The sequence below is a fragment of the Podarcis melisellensis genome, assembly GCF_964234715.1.
Source record: "Podarcis melisellensis genome assembly, chromosome: 12".
Taxonomy (NCBI): Eukaryota; Metazoa; Chordata; class Lepidosauria; order Squamata; family Lacertidae; genus Podarcis; species Podarcis melisellensis.
Window position 1 is genome coordinate 56,622,399 of NC_138544.1, and position 17,778 is coordinate 56,640,176.

Genomic DNA, 17,778 nt, shown 5'->3' on the forward strand with positions numbered 1-17,778 from the left:
AGGAGCCCATGGAGCCAAAATCTCATTCGGTGTCGGTTTTTATTGTAGCGTTCTCAAAGCAAGGGAGGATTGGGCTCTGATTAATAAAATACACACGAGGCTTGACCAGCAAGACTGGGCGGAGTGCAATAATAAATTCTTGTCCACTCCTTGGCCCAGGTCGTTTTATTCACAAAAGAATTTTCACACAGTGTTCGTAAGAACCAATCAGATTTCCTCTGAGCATTTCGAAAAACCCCACGTGGGACAAAGTCAGATCAGAAATCCTGTTAACTACAAAGACTACTTTGAGCATGTATACATATCTGAGAGTAAATAAAACAGGACTAGAGGAATGCATTCAGCAAAACCCCGGAGGTCATAAACAGGCAGGAAAGTAAAGATGGATGGCAAGGAAAGAGTATTTACCATCTCCTTGTGAACTCTCTTCCTGGCCCTAAGAGGTAAAGGGACCCCTGACCATTAGGTCCAGTCATGACCGACTCTGGGGTTGCAGCGCTCATCTCAATTTATTGGCCGAGGGAGCCAGTGTACAGCTGGTCATGTGGCCAGCATGACTAAGGCACTTCTGGCAAACCAGAGCAGCGCACGGAAACGCCGTTTACCTTCCCGCCAGAGCGGTACCTATTTATCTACTTGCACTTTGATGTGCTTTCGAACTGCTAGGTTGGCAGGAGCAGGAACCGAGCAACGGGAGCTCACCCCATCGCAGGGATTCGAACCGCCAACCTTCTGATCGGCAAGTCCTAGGCTCTGTGGTTTAACCCACAGTGCCACCCACGTCCTGGCCCTTAAGATCTACCTAAAGATTAACTACATCAAAGTTACATACTATCTTTATGACCCAGGATGCCTGATGAACAACTGGCCTGTGTATTTAGAATATTTATACATGCCTGTCAGGCGTAGAGAAAGCAAATGGCAGGGATGGAGAGGCTTGTGGGATTCGATCAGAAATTATTGTCAGTGAATCAAACCCAGTCAACGCAATGCTTTCATCGCTGACACAATGGCTTGCTCCATATTTCGTAATTCCTCATAGCAATCCCACCTGACCCCCCCCCACTGGATATTTGCACCCCTACATTTATTCATTTTCTATTTATTCGGAGCATTTGTCCAGCCAAGAAAAATCCCAGAGCAGTTTACGTACGGTCAAAACGAGATGGTCCCTACCCGCAGGCTCACACTCTTAAAAAGCCATGACACACAAGGAAAGAACATCAGGGAGGGAAGAGGAAAAGGATTTTTTTTCTGGTGGGCCCTCGCTGCTGCCGGGCATGAGTTTAGGCAAAGGTGAAGTGGAGCCACTGGCAGAAGCAGCGCAGGACTCGTGGGTGCTTGTTGAGAGACCCATTTTGGGAGCCAGGGCCTTGCCCAGGCCTGGTGTCTTGCACAGTGGCCCTTTCTCACTTCCAGCTTTCACACACGCCAAAGACCTCTGCTGGTGCGGTTTGTGAGGCATTGGCGGGGCTGCTTAAAGTTTCCGTTTGAAGGAGCGGCTCTTGCGAGAGCATCCTTGGCTAAGCATCAAGCAGTTGGTCCCTTACCTTTCCCGCCCCGACCTGGCCACAGTGATCCATGCGACGGTCACCTCCAGGCTTGACTAGTGTAATTCGCTCTACGCGGGGCTGCCCTTGAAGCTGTCCCAGAAACTCCAGTGGGTGCAGAATGCTGCAGCGAGGCTCCTCACGGGGTCTCTGCCATGGGAGCATATTCACCCAGTGCTTTTCCAGCTGCACTGGCTCCCGGTGGAGAACAGGGTCAGATTTAAGGTGCTGCTTTCGACCTTTAAAGCCCTTCATGGCCTAGGACCCTCGTACCTACGGGACCGCCTCTCCCGGTCTGCCCCACGGAGAGCTTCAAGGTCCATAAATAGCAACACCCTAGTGGTCCCGGGCCCTAAGGAAGTTAGATTAGCTTCAACCAGAGCCAAGGCCTTCTCAACACTGGCCCCGGCCTGGTGGAACACTCTGCCTCATGAGACCAGGGTCCTGCGGGATCTGATTTCTTTCCGCAGGGCCTGTAAGACAGAGTTGTTCCGCCTGGCCTTTGGCTTGGAGCCAATTTGATTCCCTTCCTCCCTCTTTCTTTTTCCTTTTCCTTTCTCCTGCGATGAGGCTACATTTTAATATTTTAATGTTTCAATATTTTAATGTTGTATTTTAATGTTGTTTTTAAGTTGTATTCATTCAACTTGCTTTTATTATTGCTTCTTAGCCGCCCTGAGCCCGGCCTTGGCTGGGGAGGGCGGGGTATAAATAAAAATTATTATTATTATTATTATTATTATTATTATTAACCTCTACCTCTCATTTCTTGAAGGACAAGTTTGCCCTACACCTGTACTCCGTCAACGGCAAGCATCTGGTCTCCATCCCTCTGGACGAGCAGGTGACGGCCATGTGCGTCACAGAAGAGTTTGTCGTTCTGGGGACCATTCAGTGCTCCTTGCAGATCAGGGACCTGCAAAGGTAAAGGCTTACCAATAATAATAATAATAATAATAATTTATTATTTATACCCCGCCCATCTGGCTGGGCCTCCCCAGCCACTCTGGGCGGCTTCCATAAAAACCAAAAATACAGTAAAATATCACACGTTAAAAACTTCCCTGAACAGGGCTGCCTTCAGATGTCTTCTGAATGTCAGGTAGTTGTTTATCGCTTTGACATCTGATGGGAGGGCGTTCCACAGGATGGGCGCCACTACCGAGAAGGCCCTCTGCCTGGTTCCCTGTAGCTTTGCTTCTCGCAATGAGGGAACCGCCAGAAGGCCCTCGGAGCTGGACCTCAGCGTCCGGGCAGAATGATGGGGGTGGAGACGCTCCTTCAGGTATACTGGACCGAGGCCGTTTAGGGCTTTCAAGGTCAACACCAACACTTTGAATTGTGCTCGGAAACATACTGGGAGCCAATGTAGGTCTTTCAAGACCGGTGTTATATGGTCTCGGTGGCCGCTCCCAGTCACCAGTCTAGCTGCCGCATTCTGGATTAGTTGTAGTTTCCGGGTCACCTTCAAAGGTAGCCCCACGTAGAGTGCATTGCAGTAGTCCAAGCGGGAGATAACCCTTGATGCTCGGCTCAGTTGCCCTTGTGCCCGAACAGACAGCATCTCACACACCTTGTTTGGAACGCTAAGCAGTCCACATTAAGCAGCCTCTGAAACTTCACATCCAACAAGGGATCTGTTGGACTACAACTCCCATCATGCCTGACGGTCGACCGCGCTGGCCGGGGCTCATGGGGGTTGGAGTCCGGCAACACATCTGAATCAGTGATCCATCTGGTCCGGCGTCCTGTTCTGCAATAGCTAACCATATGCCCATTGCGGGAGCCTCTAAGCACGAACAAAGCTCAGCTGTGGCCCTCTCCCCAGCCACTCTGGGCGGCTCCCAACAGAAGATTAAAAGCACAAAAAAAATCAAACATTAAAAACTTCCCTAAACAGGGCTGCCTTCAGATGTCTTCTAAAACTGAGATAGTTGTTTATTTCCTTGACATCATGATGGGAGGGTGTTCCACAGGGCGGCGCCACCACCGAGAAGGCCCTCTGCCTGATTCCCTGTAACCTCGCTTCTCGCATGGAGGGAACTGCCAGAAGGCCCTTGGAGCTGGACCTCATTGTCCGGGCAGAACGATGGGGGTGGAGACGTATGTGTGTGTATGTATATGTATGTATAGGAGACGCTCCTGGAGGTATATGTTGCTCTTATATTTACATAAAAACCAATTAAAATTATTTGGATGTTTTGTTTTTAAATTCTAACTTACAGTCGTACTGCACTAAGATTTCCCCACGCCTGTTCCTGCCTTTATTATGCTCGTTATTTTGAGGGACGCGGATGGCGCTGTGGGTTAAACCACAGAGCCTAGGACTTGCCAATCAGAAGGTCGGCGGTTCGATTCCCCGCGACAGGGTGAGCTCCCATTGTTCAGTCCCTGCTCTTGCCAACCTTGCAATTCAAAAGCACGTCCAAGTGCAAGTAGATAAATAGGTACCGCTCCGGTAGGAAAGTAAACGGCATTTCCGTGCACTACTCTGTTTTGCCAGAAGCAGCTTAGTCATGCTGGCCACATGACCCGGAAGCTGTACGCCGGCTCCCTCGGCCAATAAAGCGAGGTGAGCGCCGCGAAACCAGAGTCGGCCACGACTGGACCTAACAGTCAGGGGTCCCTTTATCTTTACCTATTTTAGATTTTAAGTGCCTCGGTACCTAACACAGTCGCCCCCCCTCCTCTCCTTTTAGCCTCCAAGCTGCTGTCGCCCCTTTGGCAATGAAGGTCCCCATCTACAGTGTCTCGGTGACGAAGGAGAAGAGCCACATTCTCGTGGGCTTGGAGGATGGGAAACTGATTGTGGTCGGAGCAGGGCAGCCTCTGGAGGTAAGTGAGTGACAGCTGCCCTTCAGCTCAACTCTTCCTAGTGTTATGGGGGGGGAACCTGCTCCTTTTTCCCTTATGGAGTATCCAAGAGCCTGTATGGCAATGGTCAGCAACCTAAGGCCTATGGGGCACAAGCGGCCCATGTTGTTGTTTAGTCGTGTCTGACTCTTCGTGACCCGATGGACCAGAGCATGCCAGGCACTCCTGTTTTCAGGTTACAGACTCCGCTAACCCAGAAATAGTACCTCAGGTTAAGAACTTTGCTTCAGAATGAGAACAGAAATTGGGCGGCAGTGGGAGGCCCTATTAGCTAATGTGGTGCTTCAGGTTAAGAACAGTTTCAGGTTAAGAACGGACCTCCAGAGCGAATTAACTTCTTAACCCAAGGTACCACTGTACATACGTCACAGAAGGTCTACAGCAGAAATCTTGCCTGCCAGGATACCTGATAATGGTCACTGATTGCATTACCTCTGCGGCCTGGCCATTCTTTTGTGACGGTTAATACCTTAGTTCCTGAATCAGGCTCACCCTATTCACACACAAATACGCCCTTAAGATAGGATTTGTAAGCAAAAAGGACAAGGAGGGGGTGCCTTTCCCATTTCCTTCCTCAGTGCAGAGAAATATTTGAGGTCAATTTGGGAGAGTCAAAATGGCTTCAGAATTGCTCTCCTGTGCTATTTCAGACATGTGGTTTATATACCTATGTATGCGTTTGCCTTGTACATTTATGAACGTTTAATTTATATTGGAGACCTTAGAGCTCTGATAACACATAATAATAATAATAATAATAATAATAATAATAATAATAATAATAATAACAACTAATTTCCCACCTCCCTTTGCTTCCTGGTCCGCCTTCTGCCTGCAGGTGAAGTCGGGGCAGTTCCACAGGCGGCTGTGGCGTTCGACGCGGCGCATCTCCCAGGTGTCGTCCGGGGAGACAGAATACAATCCCGCAGAGTCGAAGTAAGCAGTTTGGGTCGGCTTTCACCTGTAGCCTCGCAGCCACGGCGGGACATGGGATCTGCCCGCCCTCACCCGCTTTGGGGGCGTCTTCCGCTGCCCGGAGGCCTCTTTGCATTGTCCCCGGAGCGTCGCGATCCGCAGAGTTCTCCTACATGGAAGAAGAAGAAGGAGGAAAACAAACTTCCTGAGGGACCCACCTGCAACTCGGAGGTCTCTTAACACACCTGGAGCAGCCTTCCGAGGGCATCGCACACAGAACAATCGCGGGGGAAAGGGCTTCCTAGAGCCCATCCGGCTGTTCCTCGTTTCCCCGACCGAGACTCGATTCCTGCGACGCTTGAAGGGGCAATTGCGTGACATGGTTGTCACACCGGGAAAAGAGACAGAGGACTGGAATTGGGGTTGGGGGGGAGAGTACCTTATCCGCCTCCCCCCAATCCTTGGCGGTTTTGGGGGACAGAAACGCAATAGACGCACCAGCCTCAAAACTGCGGTCTGGTCTTTCTCCGATGGCCTTAAAAGGACCCGTTTTCGTTGCACTACTTCGAGAAAATTGCACCGATCCCGAAGACGTCTGCTTTTCCCTCACCCAGGCGGGAGTTCTGTCCTCTTGCTCTAGAGAGAGAAAGCTGTAATGGCCGGCAGATAACTCTGGCAGCAAAGCATTACGCCAGGGGTCTTCGGCACGTCCTACCCTGACCCCCTAAACCAGGCACCCCCAAATGCGGCCCTCCAGCTGTTTTAGGACTGCAACTCCCATCACCCCTAGCTAACAGGACCAGCGGTCAGGGATGATGGGATTTGTAGTCCCAAAAACATCTGGAGGGCCGGGTTTGGGGGCGCCTGCCCTAAACCTACCCTCTGGTTTGAAAAAGGGAAGGAGGAGGCGAGGGGAACCCCCTCCCCAAAGTCCTACTCGCTCTGGATGGCTTGGTACCGGTGACCCCCCACAAGTTGAGGGGGTCGTCTTGGTGGAATGGGGGCGGGCGGGCAAGGAGCAGAGCAACAGGATGTCTGTAATCGTACTGCACACGGCTGGCTTAGGGTCCCGCAAGTGTCTTCACCAGCAATAAAACCCTGCCACTTGGTAAACCTCTGTGTCTTCACCCCAACTTTTTACCCAGCAAGCCTTAGTTTCTGGCGGCCTCTGCTCAGCATATTCGGGAGAAGACATCCATGCAGTCTTCTGGTCCCACAGAGGTGAGATTCCTGGCCTTCTAGCCCTCCGGCTGACCTACTGCTTTCGACCTCTTGCTCTCCCCCCATGGAACAAGCCCAGCGTTCCTCTCTTAAGGGAGCCACGCTCCCTTTACCGTCACCGGTCAAACATTGAAAAAACCTTCGAAGGAGCTAGCTGAGGTCTGCTGGTGACTCTGACCTGCACCCTAAAGTGCTTTATCTTATAAGCACCAAACCTGCTCAGTGTTGAAGGTTGGTTTTTACTTTTACAGCTACCTTTGCATCAACCCTCATCCAGGGCTTTTGTTTTTGTGCCAGTTTGAAAGGTGTGTGATTTCGACACCGTTCCCCAACTCCCCCCCCTTAACCAGTTGCAGCAAATTTTGAGACCTTGGTGCTTTTTATTCTATTCACCAACCCCTAGATAGCGGTCTGGGCTTCAGTTCCTTGTCTTGTTGGACTGGGGCAGTGGATAGGAGGAGAAAACAGGTTTGGGTTTAACTCTGAAATTGGTGACTTGCCTGGTGTTAACAGGAAGCCTCCCATCAGCATCACACAAGCATAAAAAGCCAGTCCGGTTGGCACCAGGTATTTTGGCTCACAGCTCCCATCAGGCCCAGCCAGGCCTGTCAACCCAAAACATTTGGAGGGGGGCACCAGGCTGGTGGAAGCCGATGTCACCAGCAGCAAGTTCCCCTTGGGGTCCAGCTTTTAAAAAACAACAACAGGACTTTGGCCCGGTGAGAAGCTTGGGAGAATAACCCGCGTGCAGCAAATTTTGCATTCCCAAAGGACGCAAGGAGTAGGGTGGGTTCAGGGGAGTCATTGTGGGCTGGAGAGTTGGAAGGGGGGACCTCAAGGATCATCCAGTCCACCCCCCGGGTGATTCAGCGCCAGTAAAAAATAACAACGCTGGCTTTTCCCCTTAGTGGGCAGCACTGCCACACTTCTGCGATTGCCCCTGTTTTGAAAAACTAATTGCCAGTCCTGCAGAAGTCTAGCAAAAGCACTGAGTGGGGAGGGCAGACCTGACGACTTGGCCCCATCTCTCTGGGGTCTCCCTACATTTGCAGAAAGTCGGGAGAGGAAACCCGAGCCCCAAACGCACTCTCTCTGCGCGGCTGCGCCGCTTCTTGGCACACCGTGGTGCAGATAACAGTCCGCCACGACTCTCCCGCGCACCGTAGATCCTCGGTTCTGTTAGAAGGTTCTCAGTGGGGAAACAAGTCCATCTTTCTCTTTGCCCCCTTGAGCAACTGTGTTGTGCTTTTTGCTGCGGAAAGTCGCAGGGGCAGGGGAAAACAACTGTGGTTGGCTGGACTGGCGGCCCCTTCTCCGCAGACTCCATTGTCTGTCGCCTTCCTACCAGCGCCGTGGGGAAAGGAGAAAGATGGCAAAATGCGGGCACCATTGGGGTTCCTTCCAGCAGGGTGAATATTCCAGGTGAGGAATGGGAGAGTCCTGCAGAATTCTCTGCCTACGACCCACCAACTTGCCTTGTCCCATCCAAGTTCCAGGCTCAACAGAAGGAGCAGTTTGCATTCATACAACAGGCCACTGGGTGGCGCCAAACGTATCGGACTACAACTCCCATCAGGCCCAGCCAGCACCGAACCTCATGGGAGTTGTAGTCCGAAACATTTAGAGGGCATCTGGCGGCAGCAGTAGGCACTTGCCCCCCCCCTTTCATTCGTAAAGGGAAGACCAGAGCTCTAAAAGCAAAGGCCGCCTTTGATTCCTCCCGCCCACCTCCCCATTGACCTCTTCCAAAAATAATAATAATTCCTGGGTGAAGACCAAATTCCACAAAGTGCAATATCCACGCTCTCTGTTTTTTGGCAAAAAAGACCCCTACCCCTCAAAAACCCCACAATTGTTCTGTTTTCTGTGTACATATATATATATACACACAGGTTTTGTATCTTTTATGAATAATGTTGATCCAAACTTTTCTATTTTTTTGTATTTAAAGCGGATGGAAGGGGGGGGAGTTTATCTGTTTCTGATATCCTGCTGGCTTGGAGAGAGCAAGACTCAAAACACCTCTGATGTTTCTCCATGTGGATTTGTCCTTTTGTTTCAAATGAGAATCTAAGGGGCTCTCCTCACCTTCCCAAGGAGTAGCAAACGTTTCACCGGAGAGGTCTTTGTTACCTCCTCGCTTTGACCTTGGAATCCCCTGGCTTTAGGGGGGATAAATAACAATAACAATAATAATAATTTATTATTTATACCCCACCCATCTGGCTGAGTTTCCCCAGCCACTCTGTGCGGCTCCCAATCGAGTGTCTGTTTTGCATTTTCCACGTGCGTGTCTTCGAAATTCTGTGTTTTCACGCTTCCGAATGCGACAACACCAGGGCTCCCAGCTGGAACGGGTTCAGAATAGAGGTTGAACGAGGGCGGCTTTGAGGAACCTCTTCCTATGGCTGCTGGATTGCGTCCCTAACCAAGTCACACTCGATGCAGAAGGGAAAAACAGCAAAAGGGCAGGAACGGTGGGGAAACCAAACACTGGGCTTTGTCTAGGTGACTTTGTCTGTTTCCCACCTGGAGATCTGTTTGCATAGCAGGATTTCTGGAAGAAGGACCAGTTTTAGCTTGGGGTCCCTGTCAGAGCGGCTCTTGCCATCAGCCGAGGCAGAAAACAGACCCCGTTTTCCAAGCGGCGCTCTGTGCATGCCCCAAAGCCTTATCGCCGCCATCGCCCCTGTTCCCACCTTTCCAGTTGCTGAGGTTTTTCTCGCAACTCGGCCGGAGCGCCTGGCGACAGCCCAAGGAAAGGCTGGTGGTCCCAGCTCCGGAACAGACTGGCGCCATCGTGATGTTGCTAGACCGCAGCTCCCGCGGCTGATGGGAATTGTAGTCCACTCCACCAGCTTGGGAGAAATCTGCTCCAGAATCGCCTGACCATTTGTGCAACTATACAGACCTCCACCTGAAGGACTGCGGTGACTGGTAAACACAGCAGTTCCACATCTGGAGCACTTGCAATATGCCTTACTCTTCTTGAATGTCAGCATGCAACTGGTCAGGTCTTTTCCCCTCTTAAGTTGTTCCTTCCAGTGTGCAATTGGAGATGATTTACACAGGGAGATCGGCGGAGAGCAGATGAGAGATCTGGGAGGGGAAATGGAACTCTTTATTATAACATAATGCAAAGTTTCCAGTCCCTGGTCCGATTCCTAAAGCGCTGTGCCAGTAACTGCTTTTCACAACTAATATGAAGGTTGCCCAGGTAAACGTAAAGGCACCTGTTTTCTTTTTTTTTATATAAATATTTATTGAAATTTTTAAATTAACAATATAGCAAACAAACAAAGTTATAACATAACATAACATAACATATTTTCTTTACTTCTTGGGACCTCCTCACGTCTCCCTCCCCTATTTTCCAGTTTAAAAGTTAGTCCAACAAATTATCTCCTTACTTCCATCCTTACTGGCTAGTTTTCAATATTATATTTCAAATTTTAAAAACCATGGTTATATTCCATAACAAATTAAATTAAGCCAAATAGTTATCGTACATTTTACCTTGTCTTCTTACTTCACTTCATCTAATTTAATGTTGCCAAATTGTTTATAGTCAAGCATCCTGTTTAACATTCATAAATCTTACAATATTTTTGCAAATAATTCTTAAAGTTTTTCCAGTCCTCTTCCACCGTCTCCTCCCAGATCTCGGATTCTGCCGGTCATCTCAGCTAGTTGCATATAGTCCATCAGTTGCATCTGCCATTCTTCCAGTGTGGGTAAATCTTGAGTTTTCCAGTACTTCGCGAGAAGTATCCTTGCTGCTGTTGTTGCGTACATGAAAAATGTACGGTCCTTCTTTACCACCCCTTGGCCGACAATACCCAGAAGGAAGGCCTCTGGTTTCTTAGTGAAGGTATACTTAAATACCTTTTTCAGTTCATTATATATCATTTCCCAGAAAGCCTTCACTTTAGGGCAGGTCCACCAGAGGTGAAAGAATGTTCCTTCACTTTCTTTACATTTCCAGCACTTATTATCAGACAGGTGGTATATTTTTGCAAGTTTGACTGGGGTCATATACCATCTGTATATCTTTTTCATTACATTTTCTTTCAAAGCATTACATGCAGTGAAATTCAACCCAGTAATCCACAACCTTTCCCAGTCCTCAAACATAATATTGTGCCCAATGTCCTGTGCCCACCTTATCATAGCCGATTTTACCGTTTCATCTTGTGTGTTCCACTTTAACAGCAAGTTGTACATTCTTGAAAGTACCTTGTAAAGGCACCTGTTTTCACTGGCGAAACTTAATGGCACACAGCAAAGCAGACAGGGATCGGCTCCATCGGTGCTTTTGAGGTCTTCTTCTTGGCGTTCAGTGCTTTGGAAGTGCCTAGAGGGACACACAAATTGTCCTTTTACTTTCTCTAGCGTGAGAGCAAAAAAAAAATTAAATGTTTCCAGTTGGGGGAAGATGGTAGGGACAAGGACAAATCCACATTGGGCTATCTACTCTCAGGAAAACGCAGCAAATCCAAGGATCTGTCCACGGTTCTTCTTTCCGAAAAAGGAAATAAAAGCACAATCTGAACTTCCGATTATTATTATTTTTTAATATAAATATGCCTTAAACTTGAAAATGACTACTTGCCTTCAGCTGTAATGGGCCTGCCCCACAGACTTGACGGTATTCTGTTCACGTGACTTTGAATAAACTTTGAAAAGAAACAAGCGCAGCCTGTGAGTTCTTTTGGTCCGGCTCTCGCTGTTCCTTCCGAGTCCTGAGAGATTAAGGCAGCCATTGCCAACTCTGGATGTTTTGGACTGTAGCCTTTTCAGGCTTTGCCCTCGGGTGGGAAGAGCATTGCGCCCGGGACAGGGAAATGGGAGTCAGACACTCAAGGAATAGTTTCAGAGAAAAAACTTTATTTCTACCATCCGGGCTGGTAGAAGGAGCAAGCGTGATAACTCACAAACTTAGCACAAGTTCACAGCCATTTGCACAGAGCATACAGTGGTGCCTCGCAAGACGAAATTAATCCGTTCCGTGAGGCTCTTCGTATAGCGGTTTTTTGGTCTTGCGAAGCAAGCCCATTGACAGCTTAGCGGATTAGTGCTATTAGCGGCTTTTAGCGGCTTATCAGCTTAGCGGATCAGCTGATAAGCGGCTTAGCTGCTTAGAAAAAGGGGGGGGAAGGGGGAAAAAACCCCGCAGGAACTCGCAAGACATTTTCGTCTTGCGAAGCAAGCCCATAGGGAAATTCATTTTGCGAAGCACCTCCAAAACGGAAAACCCTTTCGTCTAGCGGGTTTTCCGTCTTGCAAGGCGTTCGTCTTGCGGGGCATCACTGTATATTCCCCTCCAGTTCCCTCCCCTTTCTCCTCCTCCTCAGGAGCCCTGCCCCATGATGAGTTTCCTGAGCATGAACAGAAAGCTCCTGTCTTTGGGACTCTTGGCGCCCTTCCCAGGAAAGGGGGATGAGAAACCAAGGAGGTTGAGGAGCATTGCGGTTCAGCGTGGTGAGAGCCAGTGTGGCGTAGTGGTTAAGAGCAGTAGTCTCGTAATCTGGTGAACCGGGTTCGATTCCCCGCTCCCCCACGTGCAGCTGCTGGGTGACCTTGGGCCAGTCACACTTCTCTGAAGTCTCTCAGCCCCACTCACCTCACAGAGTGTTTGTTGTGGGGAAGGAAGGGAAAGGAGAATGTTAGCCGCTTGGAGACTCCTTCGGGGAGTGATAAAGCGGGATATCAAATCCAAGCGTGTCCAAGATGTGTTGCAACTGAATGAGATAATAATAATAATAATAATAATAATAATAATAATAATAATAATAATAATAATATCTTTATTGTCATTGCCCCCTCTCGGGGACCACGAAATTACTTGGCTGCTCCATCCACCCAGGTAGGGCACTCCACACAAAATCAAAACAACTATAAAAACACTAATTAAAATAATACAGTATAATACCGCAAGGAAGATTAGATGACGTTCAAAGTCCAGGCTTCCCATTCAGGGCTGAGATCGCTCTGAAGAAGAAGCTGTTCTTAAGACGGCTCGTTCTTGTCTTCATCGTCCTGTATCTCCGTCCCGACGGCAGGAGCTCGAAGAGACAGTGACCAGGATGCGATGGATCTTTTACTATGTCCAGTGCCTTCCTATGGCACCTTGTGGCATAAATCTGCTCTAAGGTGGAGAGTGGGCAGCCAACAATGCTCTCTGCTGCCTTAACAACTCTGCACAACCCCATCCTGTCCTGGGTAGTACAGATAAGAGCCAGTTCCCAGGCTTGCTTATGCTTGGCATTTGACAGAGCCTATTCATTAGCCTTTTTGAAGCTCTCTCGTACTAATAAAAGTAACATTTTGCCTATGCAAAAGCATCTTGTGAGAAAGGAGAGAAGAGCAGAGAAAAGCTGTTTTAGAAGAGAGAAAGGGGAAATTTGCTTTTGAGGCCCGGGGTGACTTCACAGACAGGATTTGGGTATCCTGTCCCTTCAGGACTACAACTCCCATCAGGCTCAACAAGCACAGCCTGATGGAAGTGGTAGTCCTTTTTTTTTTTTTTTTTTTGGAAGGTACGGTAGCCTTATGAGGCTTTGCCCTCGGGTGGGAAAAATATTGCGCCTGGGAAAGGGAAGTGGGAGTCAACAGACACCAAGAACGAGAACATGTGGCAAGCATGGGGTTTGCTTCCTGACCCGATAGCCATTGCACCCCGTCAAAGGAGACACTTGGCTGACCTAGCAACAGTTGCAGGAAGCAGCTCCCAGCTCCCAAACTTGGGGCAAGCATCAGTGGCCTCAAGAAAGGATAGTGGTCCATTTGGGACAGGCCTGGCGGCTGTCCAAAAACAAACAGGGGGGAATGAAGGGACAGGATACCCAAATCCTGTCTGTGAAATCACCCCAGGCTTCAATAATCACACCAGACACTGTCCAAAACTCCTTTTGTCTTCTAAAAATCCAAAACAGCTTTTCTCTGCTGTGGCAAAAGGCAAAATGTTACTTTTAAAGGCTAATGAATAGGCTCTGTTCATAGCAGGCCTGGGAAATGAATCTTATCTCATTCGGTTGCAACATCTTTGGAAATGCTGATCCACTTTCAATACTAGGTTGACAAACGCTGTACTTAAGGGCAGCCTCTTCCTGGAGGATTACGGTACCTGCATAAGCTCCATAGGCGCCGACTCCATGGGGCCTGAGGGGGCCCGAGCCCCCTCAAAAATTCGTTTGGGGGGGCTCTGCCCCCCCAATAATTTAATGAAATTATTACCGTATTTTCCCCTCTATAACACGCGTGTTATAGAGCGTGTTATAGAGCGAATGTGTGGTCCCTGGAGCCGAAAAATCAGGCAAAAATCAAACCGCGCGTCGGAGAAGGGAAACCTGAAAAGAGGAAGCGGCTGCTTTCCTGCATTCTGCCTCAGGGTCTTACTGCCAACCCTCCTCTGTTTCCTTGCTGTGTTTGCTCAAAGGGAACAAAGAGCAGGGAAAGCCCCTCCCCTCCAGGCAAGGAGAGGGGAAAGCAGAGTGCTGCTGAAAACATGCAGAGGGGAGAGAGAGAGAGAGAGAGAGCGTGCGAGCTGGCTGGCTTGGGTGGGTAGGTGAGGGAAAACTTTTGCCTTCCTTTCCTCCCTGCCGTTATACCCCTCCCCTGCATTCTTAGCCAGCTGCTTCTCTGCACACCCCTCTCGTGCTCCTTGTCCGTTCTGTGTTTTTCCTTCCCTCCCCACTTAAAATGTGGTTAAAAAGCATGGATCCACATGGATCCTCAGGATCTTTGCATTGGGTCACCCCAAATTCACCAACAGATCACATAGCATGTCCATGGCTACAGCCTGCCCCCCCAAAATCACGCACCCACTGTTGCCTGGGGCTGCAGTGGTGCAAAAATGTGGTTAAAAAGCATGGATCCACATGGATCCTCAGGATCTTTGCATTGGGTCAGCCCAAATTCACCATCAGATCACATAGCATGTCCATGGCTACAGCCTGCCCCCCAAAAATCACACACCCACTGTTGCCTGGGGCTGCAATGGTGCAAAAACGTGGTTACAAAACATGGATCCACAGAGATCCTCAGGATCTTTGCATTGGGTCACCCCAAATTCACCATCAGATGACATAGCATGTCCATGGCTACAGCCTGCCCCCCAAAAATCACACACCCACTGTTGCCTGGGGCTGCAATGGTGCAAAAACGTGGTTACAAAACATGGATCCACAGGGATCCTCAGGATTTTTGCATTGGGTCACCCCAAATTCACCATCAGATCACATGTCTGTGGCCACAGAATGAAGCACAAAAATGATACATCATTAATATTCACCGCCCACGGCGGCAGCCAATCGGCTGCCGCAAGCGGGCCCTCACAGGTTCACTTAAGGTCAGGGCTGTTGGGGATAAGCAGTGTCCAGTGCACAGCGGAATGATGAGAAGTATGAGCCAACATGCTCTATACTACTTTATTTACAGTTCAAAGCTGGTAAGTTACAGAAAAAACATTTTCCCTCTGCCGGAGCAGAGAAAGCGTCATCTCTCCTCTAAAGCACGGAGAGAATCACAAACTGAAACTGCAAAGAACAGTGAAAAACAGGAAACCAGTGTACGTCATATCCAGTCTCCTATTCCCGTGGGAAAACCTCCAACAGTACAGACTCTGTGGAATGTAAACACCTGTCTCGTGACAAGCACTTCGCTGCACAGAGAAGAAAGCAGAAACCAACATCCTCCCCCTTTCTGTGAACATCTCTGGGCAGCGTGTTCGTACAATATCAGTACAAACCCAACTTCTGCACATAGGTACAGTGTTGATCCCTTGATACAATCTTGGACAATACATCAGCAGGAATTTCATTACCTGGCATATAGGACACCGTTACGAGTCCCTTCTGAATACGTTCCTTAGCATGTTGCAACTTCAATTGCAAGTGCTTCGTGCTTTGCTTACAACCTTCAGAATTCAGCAAAGCCAAACATGCTTTGTTGTCCTGGTAAACCTGGATTGGACATTTGACAGGAATTTTCATGTCTTTGCACAATTGTAACAACCATTCACAATCTTTAAGTGAATAAGACAGTGCATTCAGTTCAGCTTCACAAGTACTTAAGCTAACTGTTGTTTGCTTCTTGCATGACCAATCAAAAAGACCCTGATTGTACTTATAGCAAACTCCAGACGTACTTTTCCTGTCTGTAGTGTCACTTCCAAAACTTGCATCTGCAAATATCTCAAGACCACCAGACTTCTGATTGTTAAATCTCAGTCTGTAATGCATAGTGCCTTTCAAATACCGCGCTATGCGTTTCAGAGCTTTCCAATCCTTAACAGTAGGATTGTTGACTTGTCTGCTTAGCAAATTACAGCTAACAGCAATGTCTGGTCTTGAACATCTGGCAATGAAGTTTAGCTTGCCTAGCACACTTCTGTACAGTGTAGTGTCAGAAAATGCTTCTTCAGTGTCATCTACCTGATAACCTGTTGTCATCGGTGTGTCTACAGGGTTAGCATCCATCAGGTTTAGTTTGCATAACACATCAGCAATTTTCCGTGACTGGTGTACTAGAATGTTACCATCTTGATCTCTCTCTATTTCCAGAGACAGGTAATTGTTTACCTCACCAAGATCTTTCATGTCAAAGTGCTCTTTCAGTTGAGCTAGGGCGTTATTGTACATTGTGACATCTTTCCAAAAGAATAAAAGATCATCAACATAAAACAAACAATACAGTTTCTTTTGCCCCTCCTCTTTGACAAATACACATGGATCAGCTTTCCCTTGCTTAAAACCTAGAGAAAACAATACTTCAGTGAGTTTTGTGTGCCAACACCGTGCACTTTGTTTGAGACCATAAAGGGACTTTTTCAGAGCACAAACAAATCCCTGTTTTACCTGTACGCCATCAGGTGGAAGCATATAAAGTGATTCACCTAGAGATCCGTACAGAAAAGCTGTATTCACATCATGGTGACTAATGTGTAGATTTTCTTCTGCAGCTAGCTTGAGCATAAGTCTAATGCTCTCATACCTCACTGTAGGTGAGTAGGTCTCGTGATAGTCTTCACCTGGTACCTGTGCAAAACCTCTGGCTACCAATCTGGCTTTGTGTCTGACTATCTTGCCATTTTGATCAGTCTTCGCTTTGAAGACCCATTTGCTTCCAAGCAGTTTCATTCCTGGAACTACTGGAACTAGGTCCCATGTTTTGTTCCTTTCCAAGGAATCAAGCTCAGCCTTCATGGCATTTAACCATGGCTCAGCTTCCTTTGAATCCAAATCCTGGATTTCTTGGAAACTTGAAGGTTCAAAAACCTTCTTGGAGTTTTTAACAGCTGTCACTGCTATGTTAGCAAACTCATCAGCAAATCTCTTTGGAGGTCTGCCTTTTGTGGCTCTCTGTGACCTGCGAATTAGCCTTAAGTCTTCAACACTCTCCTCTTCCTTCTTAGGAGAAAAGTGACCTATTGTGAACAATGGTTCCTCCAATTCTTGATCAGAGCTTTCAGAGGGTCGCATAGAGGCTTTCGCACTCTTGAAATCCTCTGAATCATCTGATTCAGTTTCAGACTCAGAATCAGAACCTTCATCAGTGGGTGTGGGTTGTTGTGGTTGCTTTTGACTATCCTCAGTCTCATCACTGTCAACAGGATAACATTGGAAAATTCCCACATTCTCCCCCCACTTGGCATTGTACTCAACACTTCTTGTGAGCTTAATTTCCTTTGAGTCAGTCATCATTATTCTGTAAGACCCTTTCTGATAACCTAGAAAGATACCATGCAAACCACGCTTGTCTAACTTGGAGTTTTGTGGTGAGTGAACCCACATGTCAGAACCAAAAATTTTCATGTGTTTGATGTATGGCTTCTTGCCAAACATCTTCTCATAGGGGGTACAACCAATCGCTGAAGATAACCTGCGATTACAACTGTAAACAAAACACGAGAGAGCTTCGGCCCAATAACTCTCTGGAAGATTTGCATCATGCAGCAAGGTTTTTAACCCTTGAAGCAATGTTTGATTTGCTCGTTCCGCAAGTCCATTCTGCCATGGCGAGCGAGGACTAGACAAATCGTGTTGAATTCCTTTCTCAGCCAGAAAAGCTTCAAACTGCTGAGAAGTGAATTCTCCCCCCCGGTCAGTGAAAAGAATTTTTATCTTCTTACCATGCACATTTCCCAACCAAGCACAGAATTCCTTGAACCTAGGAAAAGCCTCTGATTTCTGCTTGAGATTGTACACAAAAATATACC

At 48.1% G+C, this 17,778-nt stretch overlaps 1 protein-coding gene across 9 annotated transcripts in view; it reads left to right on the forward strand.

Annotated features, from left to right (window-relative positions):
* NBEAL2 (neurobeachin like 2) overlaps nt 1-5,504 on the forward strand; it is a 202,455-nt gene extending 196,951 nt beyond the window's left edge. For all 9 annotated transcript variants that reach the window (XM_081931352.1, XM_081931354.1, XM_081931356.1 and 6 more), the window contains 3 exons: nt 2,326-2,474; nt 4,250-4,385; nt 5,263-5,504. In XM_081931352.1, the coding sequence (XP_081787478.1) occupies nt 2,326-2,474; nt 4,250-4,385; nt 5,263-5,364 (387 nt within the window). In that variant the 3' untranslated portion in view covers nt 5,365-5,504. The remainder of the gene's footprint in view (nt 1-2,325; nt 2,475-4,249; nt 4,386-5,262) is intronic.
* Nucleotides 5,505-17,778: the final 12,274 nt, after the last annotated feature.